The following is a 14,408-nucleotide window of genomic DNA, read 5'->3' on the forward strand; positions in this document are numbered from 1 at the left end:
GGAACTATGCAAAAAAGGTGTACTCAGAGAAGCGTCACTCACCTATTAGCCCTACTACCAATTCCCATTCACCCATTTTTGTACCCATTTTCACCCACCTTCTGTATATAATAAATCTTAATAGTTTCTCATTTTTGTTCTTGTATTTTTTTTTTTTGAGCAAATGAATAGTATATATTTTCTTGCATCTCTTTCTTTCTTATATTTGCTTATTTTTCACTTAACTGTATGTCCTGAAAATCAGTACTCCATAGTATCGGTTCATAGAGATCCTCCTTATTTTAATCTATTTTTTTAATAGCTCCATAGTACTCCATTTTATGGATGCACCATAGTTCACCACTCTCCCATAGGGGCAATTACTTTGTTTCCAGTGTTTTGCAATTACAACAATGTTGTAATGAATAAACACACATACACACACACAAAGCACCTTTGCAGTTTTTTTATTTTTCCAAAACATTTTACCAATTTTCATTATCACAAACAGTATGAAAGCACCTATTCCTTCACAGACTTGCCAACGAATATGTTCTCGTTAAAAAAAAAAAAAATGCTGACATATTGGTAGCGAAAGGGTATCTCAGAGTTATTTTAATTTATATTTTTCTAATTATGAATAGGGTTGATTATCTTTTCACAGGTTTGAGGTGCATTTTTATATATTTTTCTGTGACTTGCCTCTTTGTGTTGTTTTTCTATCAGATTTTCATGTTTTGTTCATCAACTTTTAGAAGTCTTAATGTTTTGAAGATAGCTCTTTATTTGTGTATGTGTCACAAATATTTTCTCCTCGTTTTCCAGTTGTCTTTGACTTTGTGGATTTTTTTTTTGCTGTGCAAATTTTAAAACATTTTAAATCTATCAAATTTACCTGTCTTTTTCTTTATCATTTCTGGGTTTTGAGTCATACTGGGAAAGCCTTTCTCAATGTGAACTTTAAAGAGGAAATAACCCATATTTTTTATTGGTCCTTGTATAGTCGACAGCACTGGATTTGGTTTTTTTTTGGTTTTTGTATAGTTCGTCCCTCTCTCCCTCCTTTCCTCCCTGCCTTCCTCCCTTCCTTCCTTTCATCCTTCCTTTCTCTGATACATTTGGAGTTTTTTTTTTATAATGTGAGGTATGGATCTAAATTTATCTTTTTCTAAATGGCTACCCTGTTCACCATCTTCTCCATTTATTTAAAAATTCATCTCTGTGCCAGTAATTTGAGATGCCACTCTATCATATACTAAAAGTCCATATGCATTGGGCCTAATCCTGGGCTTTGTTTTTTAATTCATAGGCTTGTTTATTCATATGTCATCACCACACTGTTAAATTATGGGTGTTTTATAGCATGTTTTAACATCTGATAGTGCAAATTTCCCTTCATAAGTTTTCTTTGTGATGTTTTCCCAGCTATGATTTGATGCTGTTTTTTTCTTCTGAACTTTGGTATCAAGTTGTCCAGTGCCATACAAATTTTGTTGATTTATTTATTGGGATTGCATTAAATTTTAAATCAAATTAGGGAGAGCTGACATCTTTTGGATGTTGTCTTATCTAAGAATCACGGACATCTTTCCATTTGTTTAAGTCTCCCTTTTTGTCTTTCAGAGTGTTTTATAATATTTTATAGTAGTATAGGCTTTGCATATTTCCTGTTTATTGCTAAGTATTTAATCTTTTTACGCTATTATAAATAATTTTCTTTACCACTATGCTGTTTTTTTAATGTATATAAAGACTATTGATTTCTCTGTGGTCATGTTATGTCCTGTTACCTTTCTAATTATTTTACTGTTTTAATTAGTTTTATCATTGATTCTGTAGGATTTTCCAGGTATATTGTTACATCATCTAAAAATATACATGGTTTCATGTTGTCTTTAACAATTCTTATGCTTCCAATTGATTTCTCTTGTTTAACTGTGTTGGCTAATACGTCTAGTTATGTGTTGAATAGTGTGGATATAGTGGTCTTCATTAACTTCTTCATGATCTTTGTGGAATTTTTTCTGATGTTTAGCCATTAAGCAAGATATATATATATATATATATATATATATATATATATGTGTGTGTGTGTATATAGCCCTGGTGGCACAGTGGTTAAGCTTTCAGCTGCTAACCAAAAGGTCTGCAGTTCGAATCCACAGCCACTCCTTGCAGACTCTAGAGGGCAATTCTACTCTGTCATATAGGGTTGCTACGGGTAGGATTGACAGCAATGAATTCTTTTTTTTGGTATATAATATACCAAATTTATATATATATGTATATGTTATGTACAACAGAACGAAACATTGCTCAGCCTGTGCCATCCTCACAATCGTTGTTATGCTTGAGCCCATTGTTGCAGCCACTGTGTCAATCCATCTCCTTGAGGGTCTTCCTCTTTTTCACATGATGTCCTTCTCCAGGGACTGACTGTTCACTCCTGATAACGTTCCTAAAGTACCTGAGTCGTAGCATCACCATTCTTGCTTCTAAGGAACATTCTTATTGTACTTCTTCCAAGACAGATTTGTTCATTCTTTTCACAGTCCATGGTGTATTCAACAGTCTTCACCAACACCACAATTCAGAGGCATCAATTATTCTTCGGTCTTCTTTATTCATTGTCCAGCTTTTGCATACATATGAAGCAATTGAAAACACCATGGCTTGGGTCAGGCGTACCTTAATCCTTAAAGCGACATCTATCTTGCCTGCTGCTTCCATGGGTGTTGATTGTGGATCCGAGTAAAATGAAATCCTTGACAACTTCAGACTTTTCTCCATTTATCATGATGTTGCTTGAATTATGAGTTGTGAGTATTTTTGTTTTCTTTATGTTGAGGTGTAATCCATACTGAAGGCTGTGGTCTTTGATCTTTATTGGTAAGTGCTTCAAGTCCTCTTCACTTTCAGCAAGCAAAGTTGTGTCATCTGCATAGCATAAGTTGTTAATGAGTCTTCCTCCAATCTTGATATCCCATTCTTCTTCATATAATCCAGCTTCTCAGATTATTTGCTCAGCATACAGATTGTATAAGTATGGTGAAAGTATACAACCCTGACACACACCTTTCCTGACTTAAAACCATGCAGCATCCCCTTGTTCTGTTTGAACAACTGCCTCTTGATCTGTGTACAGTTTCCTCATTTCCATGCTTCAGAACGTTATCCATAATTTGTTATGATCCACACAGTTGAATGCCTTTGCATAGTCAATAAAACACGGGTAAACATATTTTTGGTGTTCTCTGCTTTCAGCCAGGATCCTTATAACATCAGCAATGATAGTCCTGGTTCCATGTCTTCTTCTGAAACTGGCCTGAATTTCTGGCAGTACCCTGTTGATATACTGCTGCAGCTGCTTTTGAATGATCTTCAGCAAAATTTTACTTGCCTGTGATTTTAGTGATATTGTTGGATAATTTCTTCATTCAGTTGGATCACCTTTCTTGGGAATAGGCATAAGTATGGATCTCTTCCACTGGGTTGGCCATATATATACACACACATATACATACATACGTATATATAAAATATATAGCAAGTCTTATTTCCTTGATGACTTTTACTTGGAATGTGTGTTGAATTTTTTCAAAGGCTTTTTTTTTTAGCGTTTATAATCATTAATTCTCAATTTAAAAAAATTATAATCTCTCCTTCTGACAACTTTTGGAGAGGAATATTAAAAATGTTTAAAATTTCAGAAATTAAATAAATCATTGTCACGCATACCTGGTAACTAAAACTAGCTGATTCAAAGCGCCAATTAGTTGTAATAGCTGACTTCAAGTGATAATGGGCTGGCTACTCTCAGAACTGGTGGCACAGCCTACAGTTGCATTGTTTGCTTGCTTCTGTATTTGGCAAACTGTTCACAGGTGGGTCGCTGGTATCAAGGTAGATCTTTAGAAACATCCACCTTAGCGTGTCATCTGTTTCAGTGGGAGAAATACATATATTTGTTGAGTCAATTTTATATATAGGGTGGAGAACTGTGTATAAATATAAAATAAGTTGTTATATATACATCAAAACAAAACAATCCCATTGCCGTCAAGTTGATTCCAACTCACAGCGACCCCATAGAACTGATTTATACAAGTGATATTATGCAGCTCCCTCTGTATTGGCAACCAGGCTTGCCTGCCCCTTAATCAGGTCTGGACTGATTTCAGATGAAGTTGTCATCTTTTAAACTCTTCCATTGGATGTTTGAATGATATTATGAAATGAGACTTGTCAGAATAACTTAGAGAATCTTAATACTGTATTGGTTTTCAAATTGAAACATGCAAGGAACTAACACAATAATGGGAAAAATGGGGTAGTTGAATGGGGGGTTCTCTCTAAACGTTTAGGCTGGCCCTGTTCCTGGAGAAATGCTGGAGACACTAAATAGCATGAGTTTTAGGTTTCTGGAAGTATGGTGTCAATGACACTCCTTATGCAGTACATGGCCCCTTTGTAAATATTAATTTTCTTTCTGTGTGATGTTGTAGAAAGCACTACTTTCTACACAGTAATGTGCACGCAAATTCCCTGGGGAATGCAGATTCTGCCTCAGTAGGTCTGGGGTGGGACCCCAGATTCTGCATTTCTAATAAGCTCCCAGTGATGCTGATGCTGCTGGTCCACGGCCACACTTTGAGGGACAAGTAGTTTACATTTAGACTGACCTGGGTTCACTTGTCAACTTGGTACAATTTATTTAGTAAAGTTGACATTTGAATCCAGGCCAGTTCTTCCGGTCCATCTTTTAAAGTTCTCTGCTTTTCCATTTTTGGGCTCTGGGCTGATCAGGCCTCTGGTAACACATTCCTGGGTTCCCGGAGGTGTGGAGGTGTCGAGAAACACCTGGGGTTGGTCTCCTACTCTCTGGTTTATTGACTTAGAGCATTTTGTGTGGCAAAAATATCCCGTCCCTAGCAATCCCGGTTGTTTTGAGCTTTACAGCTATGCCCTTAAGATGAAGCTGTCTTTTGTTTTGACTGTTTTCTTCTCTTTGTCAGTCCAAACAATGTTTATGTGGGAAGTTCTGGTTGTGATGCTAGGTTGATAGTGCCCCATGCTGTTAGTCACCTTCCTGAAGCATCTGCATCTCTTTTCCTTTTTAAATATCCCCCTCCTGCACCCGGGCTGCCTCTCGTTATGAGGATGTGCAGTGAGTGGTGAAGCCAATTGCAAAATCTCAATCACAAAATCTGCCTCTCTTTAGACTTCAGACCTTGCTATGCTGGGGGCGCTAATATTATCAATCCTGGCTGCGTTCATTGAGTCTGATAGTTCCTGTCTCTCCATTTATCAGTCACAGATGGATGGGGGATTTTTGAATCATTTTCTTTTCTGACTGTGGCTTTATAGATTCTCTTTTAGGAAGCCACTCAATTTTCCTCTCTTTCTCTGACTGTGCTCCTCTCTTTGTTTCAGGGTTCCTGGTAGTTCAGGGTCTGCTTGTCAATGTGCTGGGTTATATTACCTGTTTCCTAGCCTCTAGCCCTGGTGGTCCCAGCTCTTAGCGGATAAATGGAGCCCACAATTAGTGTTAAAAGAGTGCTGTATAAGAAATATCATTTCCCTGTAGGCTGTCTAGCTCTTGAGGATGCCACACAGTGTGTGGCTTCTGCTCAGTGACCTGTTAGTTAAGACTGGCACTACTGATGCACTGGCAATTTCAACTGAGATGCTTTTGTTTAGGTCGTATAATGATCGTATTTTCTGGAGATCAGAGGCCTTTTTGTTTTTAAATAAGAGAAGTGATATGTCCTACCAAAAACTGGAAGCTTAAAGGATAGAGACTTTCTAGATATTGGCTGTAAATGCCTAAGACGAGCAGGAAGATAACCTGTATGTAGGAAACAAGCAGAGGTAAAAACCGCAGTGGTGCTGCCTAAGGCTGGGTGGAGAGTGCATGTCGCACCTAAAAATATCCCAAATCAGTTGCCGTCAAGCCGACTCCAACTCATGGTGACCCTCGTGTGTCAGAGTAGAGCTGTGCACTATAGAGTTTTCAGTGGTTGATATTTTGGAAGTAGATTGCCAGACCTTTCTTCTGAGGTGCTGCTGGGTGGACTTGAACCTCCAATCTTTTGGTTAGCATCAGAGCCCATTAACCATCTGCACCACCCAAAACTGAAAAATCAAACCCGTTGCACTTGAGTCAGTTCTGACTCATGGAGACCCCATGTGTGCAGAATAGAACTGTACTTCATAGTGTTTTCAAGGCTGTGACCCTTTGGAAGCAGGTTGCCAGGACATTCTTCCAAGGTGCCCCTGGATGGATTTGAACTGCCAGATTTTCAGTTAGTAGCTGAGTGCTTAACTATTTGCGCCACCCAGGGACTCCTTGTACCACCCAGGGGCTCCAAAAACATCCAAAGTAAATACAAAATAATTAGGCTCAGTTCTGCTCAAGGATCCCAGCTTTGCCACACATCCTAGAATTTGAGCCTTAGGCCTTATATGACCAACCATCTTGGTTTGCCTAGGATGGAAGGGTTTCCTGGGCTGCAGATTAGGGCTAAAAATGGGACATTCCCAGATAGAATGAATAGTTGGTCCCCCTAGGTCAAGCACACTCTGTGCATATAAGCCTTATTTTAAATAATATGCTATATTTAAACTGAAACTATTAAAAAAAAAATGAGGAGAACTAGTTGAATCAAGTGACTTCACCTGTGAACACCAAAAGGAAGCTTTTGGGGTTTTTCATAAGTTTGCAATTTTCAGGGGAAGAAAAATAACAATGGTCATCATTTTATTCCCTTACAAGCAAAGCAGGACTTCAAATTCTATTTGAGGGATGACCACTTTTCAGAAATTATAGACACTGAATCTATTGCCAGCCAGTCATAGCTGTCCATCTGCTAACTCTCTGCACATAGAGAAAGCAGCTGTCATTTCAGAAATGCTACAGTAGATAATAAGGTGGGGTGCTTTTTATCTTCAAATGCTTAAAACAAATCCCTGGGAAAAGCAGCAGCAGTTCCTATGATTGAACGAATCTCCGATATTATTAACACAAAATGTCAAATGGATTTGGAGATTTGGAGCAAATGGATTTGCTTTAAAAGGAAAAGCACTCAAGGTAGGTGTACACATATTGTAATAATATGCAATCGCATAGATACAGGAACTGTTGAAGCCATAGGCACACACACAGATACTCTCAAAACCATAGCCGCACAGAGCCCAGACCACACATACAAACAGAGAGGCTAGCCAAATCCACACAACCTACATACATATACCAAAGGATTGTGCCATTGCCTCTACCCCTGCAAAACAAACAAACAAACAAAACTGGCCTGAGACTAAAAGCTTCCTAACTTCTGTGTGTCTCACATTGTCCTAATTTCTCTCCAATTCTGTGCACTCAGATAATATTAGATCTCATCCTCCCCTTGGCACTGTTTAACAGCCCAAGTCCAATCACCAATTTCTATTGACTATTTCTTTCCTTTTTTTTCCCCCTAGGTAAATTCTTCCTTTTGAGTTCTATTGCCTCTACCCTTAAGTGTGTGCATGTCAACTTGTATTTAAAACTGACTGAAGCCTTTTGTCTGGGAGTCCTAGCCAAGATTTTTCTCCCTTCCATTCTACCTGCATATGGCTACCTCATTATTTTTCATAAGGTGTAAAAATTAGGGTGAGGTATAAGACCAGTGAACATAATCGAAGTTGTGCTAAGCATTCCTGAGCATTATAAAGGTAAATACAGATGTGGAAGCTGATGTGGATGTGTGAGTGAATATAGGTGTGGACATGGACATGAACACAGACAAAGACATAGATATATTGTTGTTGTTAGTCACTGCCAAGTCAGCTTCAGCTCATGGCGACCCCATGTACAACAGAATGAAATGGTATGCTTGAGTCCATTGTAGTCAGCATGCATTTTGAGTTCTGTGGGAGTCGTAGGGTTTTCATTGGCTAATTATCAGAAGTAGATTGCCAGGCTTTTCTTTCTAGTTTGCCTTAGTCTGGAAACTCCACTGAAACCAGTCCACCATGGGTCACCCTGGTGATATTTGAAATTCTGGTGGCATAGCTTCAAGCATCATAGCAACACACAAGCCAGTAGTACAACAAATTGACAGATGGGTGGTGGAGCTATAGATATATAGATATTTCTCCATGAAGATATCTAAAATAGATATTTCATTTGACGCTCAAATAATCCTAGGAGGTATGCATGCTTTATATAACCATTTCAGGAGGTAGCATATGATCAAAAACCGATGGTACCGAAGAAAGAAGTCCAAGCTTCACTGAAGGCATTGGTAAACAACAAGCCTCCAGGAACTGACAGGATACTAAATGAGATGTTTCAATAAATGGATGCAATGCTAGAAGTGCTCACTTGTCAATGTCAAAAAATTTGGAAGATAGCTACCTGGCCAACTGACTGCAAGAGATCCAAATATGTGCCCATTCTAAAGAAAGGTGATCCAACAGAATGCAGAAATTATTGGACAATATCATTAATATCACACACAAGTAAAATTTTGCTGAGGATAATTTAAAAAAGGGTTGCAGCAGTACTTCGACAGGGAACTGCTAGAAATTCAAGCCAGATTCACAAGAGGATGTGGAAAGAGGGATATTGCTGATGTCAGATGGATCTAGGCTGAAATCAGAGAATACCAGAAAGGTGTTTACCTGTTTCTTTTCACGTTGAGTCGTGCCACATGAGCAAATGAAAGTCCTGAAAGCTTGACTCCATCCACATCATGAAGGTTGACTCTACTTTGAGGAGGCAGCTCTTCCCCCGTTGTGTTTTGAGTGCCTTCCAACCTGAGGGTCTCATCTTCCAGCACTATGTCAGACAATGTTCTGCTGCTATTCGTGAGGTTTCCACTGGCTAATTTTTCAGAAGTGGACAGCCAGGTCCTTCTTCCTAGTCTGTCTTAGTCTGGAAGCTCAGCTGAAATCTGTCCACGATGGGTGAGCCTGCTGGTATTTGAAATACCATTGGCATAGCTTTCAGCATCACAGCAACACACAAGCCACCACAGTATGACAAACTGATAGATGTGTGGTGCATATGTATATATACATATACCAAAAAAAAAAAAAAAAATCCATTGCCGTGGAGTGGTTCTGACTCAGAGCGGCCCTATAGGACACAGAAGAACTGCTTCATAGGGTTTCCAAGGAGTGGCTGGTGAATTCGAACTGCTGACCTTTTTGTTAGCAGCTGAGCTCTTAACCACTAAGTCACCAGGGTTCCATACACATATATACCTATATATGTGTGTGTGTATGTACTACTTTCTTTGCATATGAAAGTATTGACTCTCGAAGAGCCTTCAAATCCCATAGCTGGTGACAGAGCTGGTAGTTGGAGCTAGTTCTTCGTACCCAAAGCTCTAGCTTGCTCTGGTTGCAGCATAAAATTTTATTTTTTTCTATTTTGGGGATTTAGAATCTAGAATGCATTTCTGCTATGTGGTAACCTATGAGCCTTTTCCATGTAGATATTGCCCCTGAACTTGGCCTTCATGGAGCACATTGAAAGAGGAGGTAGAGACAGTTGACACAGAATGCTGGCTACAGGACACATATAATGCCTGCATTTTCATTTACTCAAACAGAAGCGCTTTTAATGGACCTAGACTGATTTCATCACTTTCACTGATACAAAGGAAAAAAAAAGAAAAAATCCCCAGTATTGATGAGAATTCAGGTCAAGGCAAGGAGAACCACAGAGTAGTTAAAGAGGATCCCGAGGCCCTGGGATGTGTTTGCAAGTACCTTGATTTGAGAAAAGAAATTCATTTAAACATAGCAGATATGCCCAGGGACTCCTGCTCCTTCTTGCTGCTGTCTGCATTAAGATCTGCTTTATATTTTCCCTTCATCCGTGTGTGCCAGGCAAAACAGATAAAACCGAATTCTAGATGTCATTGCTATTAGAAAGAGGAAGGGAGGGAAAAAAGCAAGAAAAGAGCAAAAAAAAAAAAAAAAAGTCAGAAAGGGAGATGCACAAAACCTACCATTTCTGAAGTCAAAATATTTTAATGGTGAGATCAGACTAAATGATTAAACTAAAGATTTTCGGTTTCCAGTGAGCTGTAAGAGGGGACTGACAAGCAGCAGGAAGCTAATATTTAAAGATAATTTCAGAAACATGAAGATGAGAAAGCAGTGAAAGGAGGAGGCTGAAACTTCTTCCTTCTACCTTCAAGATTTATTGAAAATAGTGTTGTTTTCTTTAAATAGAAAACTCACCTGATTCTACATTTAAACACTGCTGCATTTATTCATTCCAACCTATTTACTAAATATCAATCCTGACACCGTTACTATATTGGGGATTGGATGGTAAGAGACTGTCTCTGCCCTCAGAAAGCCTATAGTCTAGTGGGGAAGAAAAGAAAGCATCTCAAATGGTTTTATAAGGGCTCTGATTAGGAGTCATCAGGATGGGATATAATGGTCTTCAGACCCCTGGGTGACACAAACAGCTTGGGCTTGACTAATAACCAAAAGGCTGGTGGTTCAATGCTACCCAGCAGCACCACAGAAGAAAGGCCTAGCAATCTGCTTCCGTAAAAATTATAAGGTTATTCCCAAGAAAACCCTATGGAACTCGGTTCTACTCTGTAACATAAGGGGTCACTATGAGTTGGAATCAACTCAATGGCAGTGGGGTACTGGTCTCGTGCATCAGGGAAAATTTCCCTGCAGGGCTGATCCCCTGAAATTTGAATAGGAACAAAGGAATGTAAAAGGGGGGAGTCCCAGCAAAGGCACAGCAAGCACAATTATGCAGAGGGGACTGTGAGCAATTTGACCAGCTGGAGGAAGGACAGGGCGAGGAGGGGGGCACTATCAGGGCCAGGTGATGGAGATACTGTACCACCCCCACCCCCAATCTGGAGCACCTTGCTTGTTAACCCTGTTGGATAAATATCTTAACAGGACTCCTGGGAAACCCCCGCCCCTGAGAATGGGCTACACTTGGTAATCTCTGGTGGTGATGGACTTCCAGGATGTCCTTACTTCATAGTTCATCATCTTAGTTTCCTCTCTCTGAATTGCAGTCAGAGCTGTCACTAACCAGCTGTGCCACCTTTGTAAAATCACTCGATATTTTAAAGTGTGAATATCCCCATTTCCAAATGAAGAGATATATGATTTTGAGCTCATTTCTAGCTCTGATGTACCATGATGGTGTATTTGAAAAAGGTACTCTCTGAGTACATGTCAAGCTTTTTGTGTCATCTATATGGATCAGGAGGGAAGCAACACGATCACGGAAAGAGCGTATGAGTCAGAAGAAAACAGACCTGGTGGAAAGCCTACTTCTTAGTTGTGTGCCCTTGGGCCGTTTATTAATCATATCTAAGTCCCAGGGCTAACTACCGATACCATATGTAACACACAGTTTCACAGATTGACCTCTACTTAATTTTGTGTAGAACTGATGCGACCAGAGCCTAGAGAAATTTACCAATTTCCTTTTCCATGGATCTATATAGTATGGAATTACATTTCCCAAACTTCACCCTAAAACTCTGATAACTCATTATCAAGTCAAATATGTTTCTAGTTCTTTTTGGTACTGTCAGTAATCATGACACTTTGGGAGCTTAAGGACAGATCTGCAGATTTCCGGACATCTGCAATTGATGCCAAATGGGCAGAAGTCAAGTGAGAAAATGGATTCATTAGTTTGCTTGTCTTGTGGAGCTTTATTTTCTCAAGTTATTTTCTTCTAAATATGTATTTATTTGTTTCTCGCTTGTTCCTTTAGTCACAGATGCTCACTGAGAGGGGAGGATCTGAACAGGCAATGGCTCTTGCCCAGTGCTCATCTCCAGCCCACAATTTACCATGCAAAAGGACTCCTCTACTACCTGAGCAGTATTGGCCGAAGCCCCGTGGTGAGTGGCTCTTGACTGGTTGCTTCCACCTTCTAGGAGTCAGACTACTTTTAGGTGTTGGTATGAATTGAATTCTGTCCCCAAAAAGTTAAGTTGAAGTCCAAACTCCTGTTACCTGTGAATATGACCTTGTTTGGACATAGTCTTTAAAGATGTTATCAGTTAACATGAGGTCACACTGGACTATAGCAGGTCCTAATCCCATCCGAGTGCATCCTTATAAAAGAGGAGAAGAGACACGGAAAGACAGGCAGAGGGAGATGGTCACATGAAGGTGCACCTACGTGCCAAGGAACATTTGGGGCTACTAGAATCTCGGAGAGACAAGAAAGGATTTTTCCCTAGAGTCTTCAGAGGGAGCATGGCCTGGCTGACATGTTGACAGAATTCTAGCCTTCAGTACTGTGATACAATAAATTGCTGTTGTTTAAATTCACCCACCTTATGATAGTTTGTTACAGTAGCCCTAGGAAACTAACATGGTTGTCAAGGCAAGAAAACCAAATACAGACCAAAAACCTGTGTGTGACAAGCGTCTATGGTGGTGAACCGTTGATTTAATACTCATCAGTGAAAACTGGGCAAGAAATTGCAGTTCACCCTATTCCTGGGACTTTATTTTTCTAGTTTTTGGATGAGAAAGAAAATGGACATACCTATTAAATAGTATTTGGAAAAAATCCTCTAGGTCTTCATGTTCAACTAATATTTATTGAATTCTAAAGATGACTCAAGTATTGTTCTAGATACTTTTATATGTGGGATTTTTCCCCAAGCCTCTAGTAACTGTGCAATTGATGAAAAACAGATAATTTGAAACAAGAGGCCATGGCTCAAGATAAGAAAGAAGAATATAGTAGCTGAGTAACTGTATAAAAACATTTATTGACTGCAAACTGTGAATATAGCTTTTTGCAAAAGTGTGGAGGGGTATATATCCTAACTAAGAGTCCTTACCTCACTGAGGGAACTTAAAATAGAGTGGAAAAGCTCACAGATTGGACAACTCAAATAATCACCTCAAGCATTAACCACTCTTTGAACATTTATTACGTGACCAAACAGGGGCACATACATGTATCCAATTAATATTTTTTGAAAAAGAAAGGATGACTATCTAATATGTAATCTTATTTAAACCTCAAAAGAGATTAAAAGGTAAAGCGATTTCTCTGGGGTCACTGGGAAATGTATAGCTGAGTTAGGGTTCAGCTCTGATCTGTTTTCCACCCTGAAGCTCTGCCTTCATTCATCACTTATTCTCTGAAAGAGTGCATTGGAGACCCCACAAGGCTGCCCTCAAATTCGGTGATTCACTACAAGGACTCATAGGAAGTTGTTATGTTCATGGTTATGGTTTATTCCTGTAAACATATAAATTAAAAGGTAAAAGATGCATAGGACAGAGTTCAAGACAGGCAAAGTGCAATCTCTCAGTTGTCCTCTCACGGAAGAGTTGTATGGACAGTACTTCATTCTCCCAGCAACAATGTGAATAATGTGTGATAACACAAAGTATTGCCAACCAGGGAAGCTCACTCAAGGCTCGGTATGCAGGGTTTTTATTGGAGGTCAGTCACATAGGCATGGGGCACGCTGCATGGCTGATCATAGTTACTGAGTCTCCAGCCCCTCCAGAGGTCAAACTGATACGCCATGGCCCAAGACCTCCACCATAAATCACATTGTTAGCCAAGGTAAACAAAGATACTCCTTTCATGCAAGGTATTTCAAGAGCTTAGAGATTATCTCCCTGGAGCCAGTCAAGGGCTAGATCTGTCTTTGGAATATGCAGGATTTGAACACCCGAGACCTGCTAAACCAACCAAGTATTATCACACATGAGGAAAGTACATCGTTTTCCTTTAAGAATCCTGATTCTACACTAGGGTTAAAATGTACAGTACTCTCAAGCCGACCCACCATATCTAAGCAGGCACTGGAATACCTGCAGTCTACTGTCTGGAAGCAAGCTCAGGTCTGTATAACAGGCCACCTATCTTATGATAAAGATCTGGAGAAGGAATGTCTCTCTGAGTGGGAAGCCTTAGCCCCCAGGAGGAGAGAGAAACTTACAAAGAAAGAGCTCCCCACCTGATAACACATTTAAACACACGCACATACTCAACCCACAACAAACAGGATTCCTCTCTGCACTGACAACCTCTAATTGAAGAGCAGAACATTTATTTTAAAGTGTGGCAGGTGAAAGCCTTGTTTAAAAATATAAATAAACATTAATTAGCTATAAACATGACAGCCACAGACTTGCTTCCTGCTGGGACCATCTGAGAGGTGGGTGAGAAACAGCTGAGTACTAAATGCTATTCAAAGTGTTACAAAGCTCTCTAAAGGGTTCAGCATCACCTTTTAGTTACCTACAAGGGTGTATTTAACCAACCTCCTGCTGGTAGCAGAAGCACTGTCACTCAGTCAACACTCAGACTGGGAAAATTTCTATCTTGTCAAGACTGACTTCTTGGGCTACATGATCTGTGACTCTGCCTAGCCTCTGGCTTTTACGAAATTTTTTTC

The 14,408-nt window shown here is 39.6% G+C and overlaps 1 protein-coding gene across 2 annotated transcripts in view; it reads left to right on the plus strand.

Annotated features, from left to right (window-relative positions):
• AGBL1 (AGBL carboxypeptidase 1) overlaps nucleotides 1-14,408 on the plus strand; it is a 968,506-nt gene that overhangs the window by 455,905 nt on the left and 498,193 nt on the right. For both annotated transcript variants that reach the window (XM_023552843.2, XM_064267104.1), the window contains exon 17: nucleotides 11,744-11,873. In XM_023552843.2, coding sequence (XP_023408611.2) covers nucleotides 11,744-11,873 — 130 coding nt within the window. The remainder of the gene's footprint in view (nucleotides 1-11,743; nucleotides 11,874-14,408) is intronic.

This window comes from Loxodonta africana, chromosome 13 (assembly GCF_030014295.1).
Source record: "Loxodonta africana isolate mLoxAfr1 chromosome 13, mLoxAfr1.hap2, whole genome shotgun sequence".
Classification (NCBI taxonomy): Eukaryota; Metazoa; Chordata; class Mammalia; order Proboscidea; family Elephantidae; genus Loxodonta; species Loxodonta africana.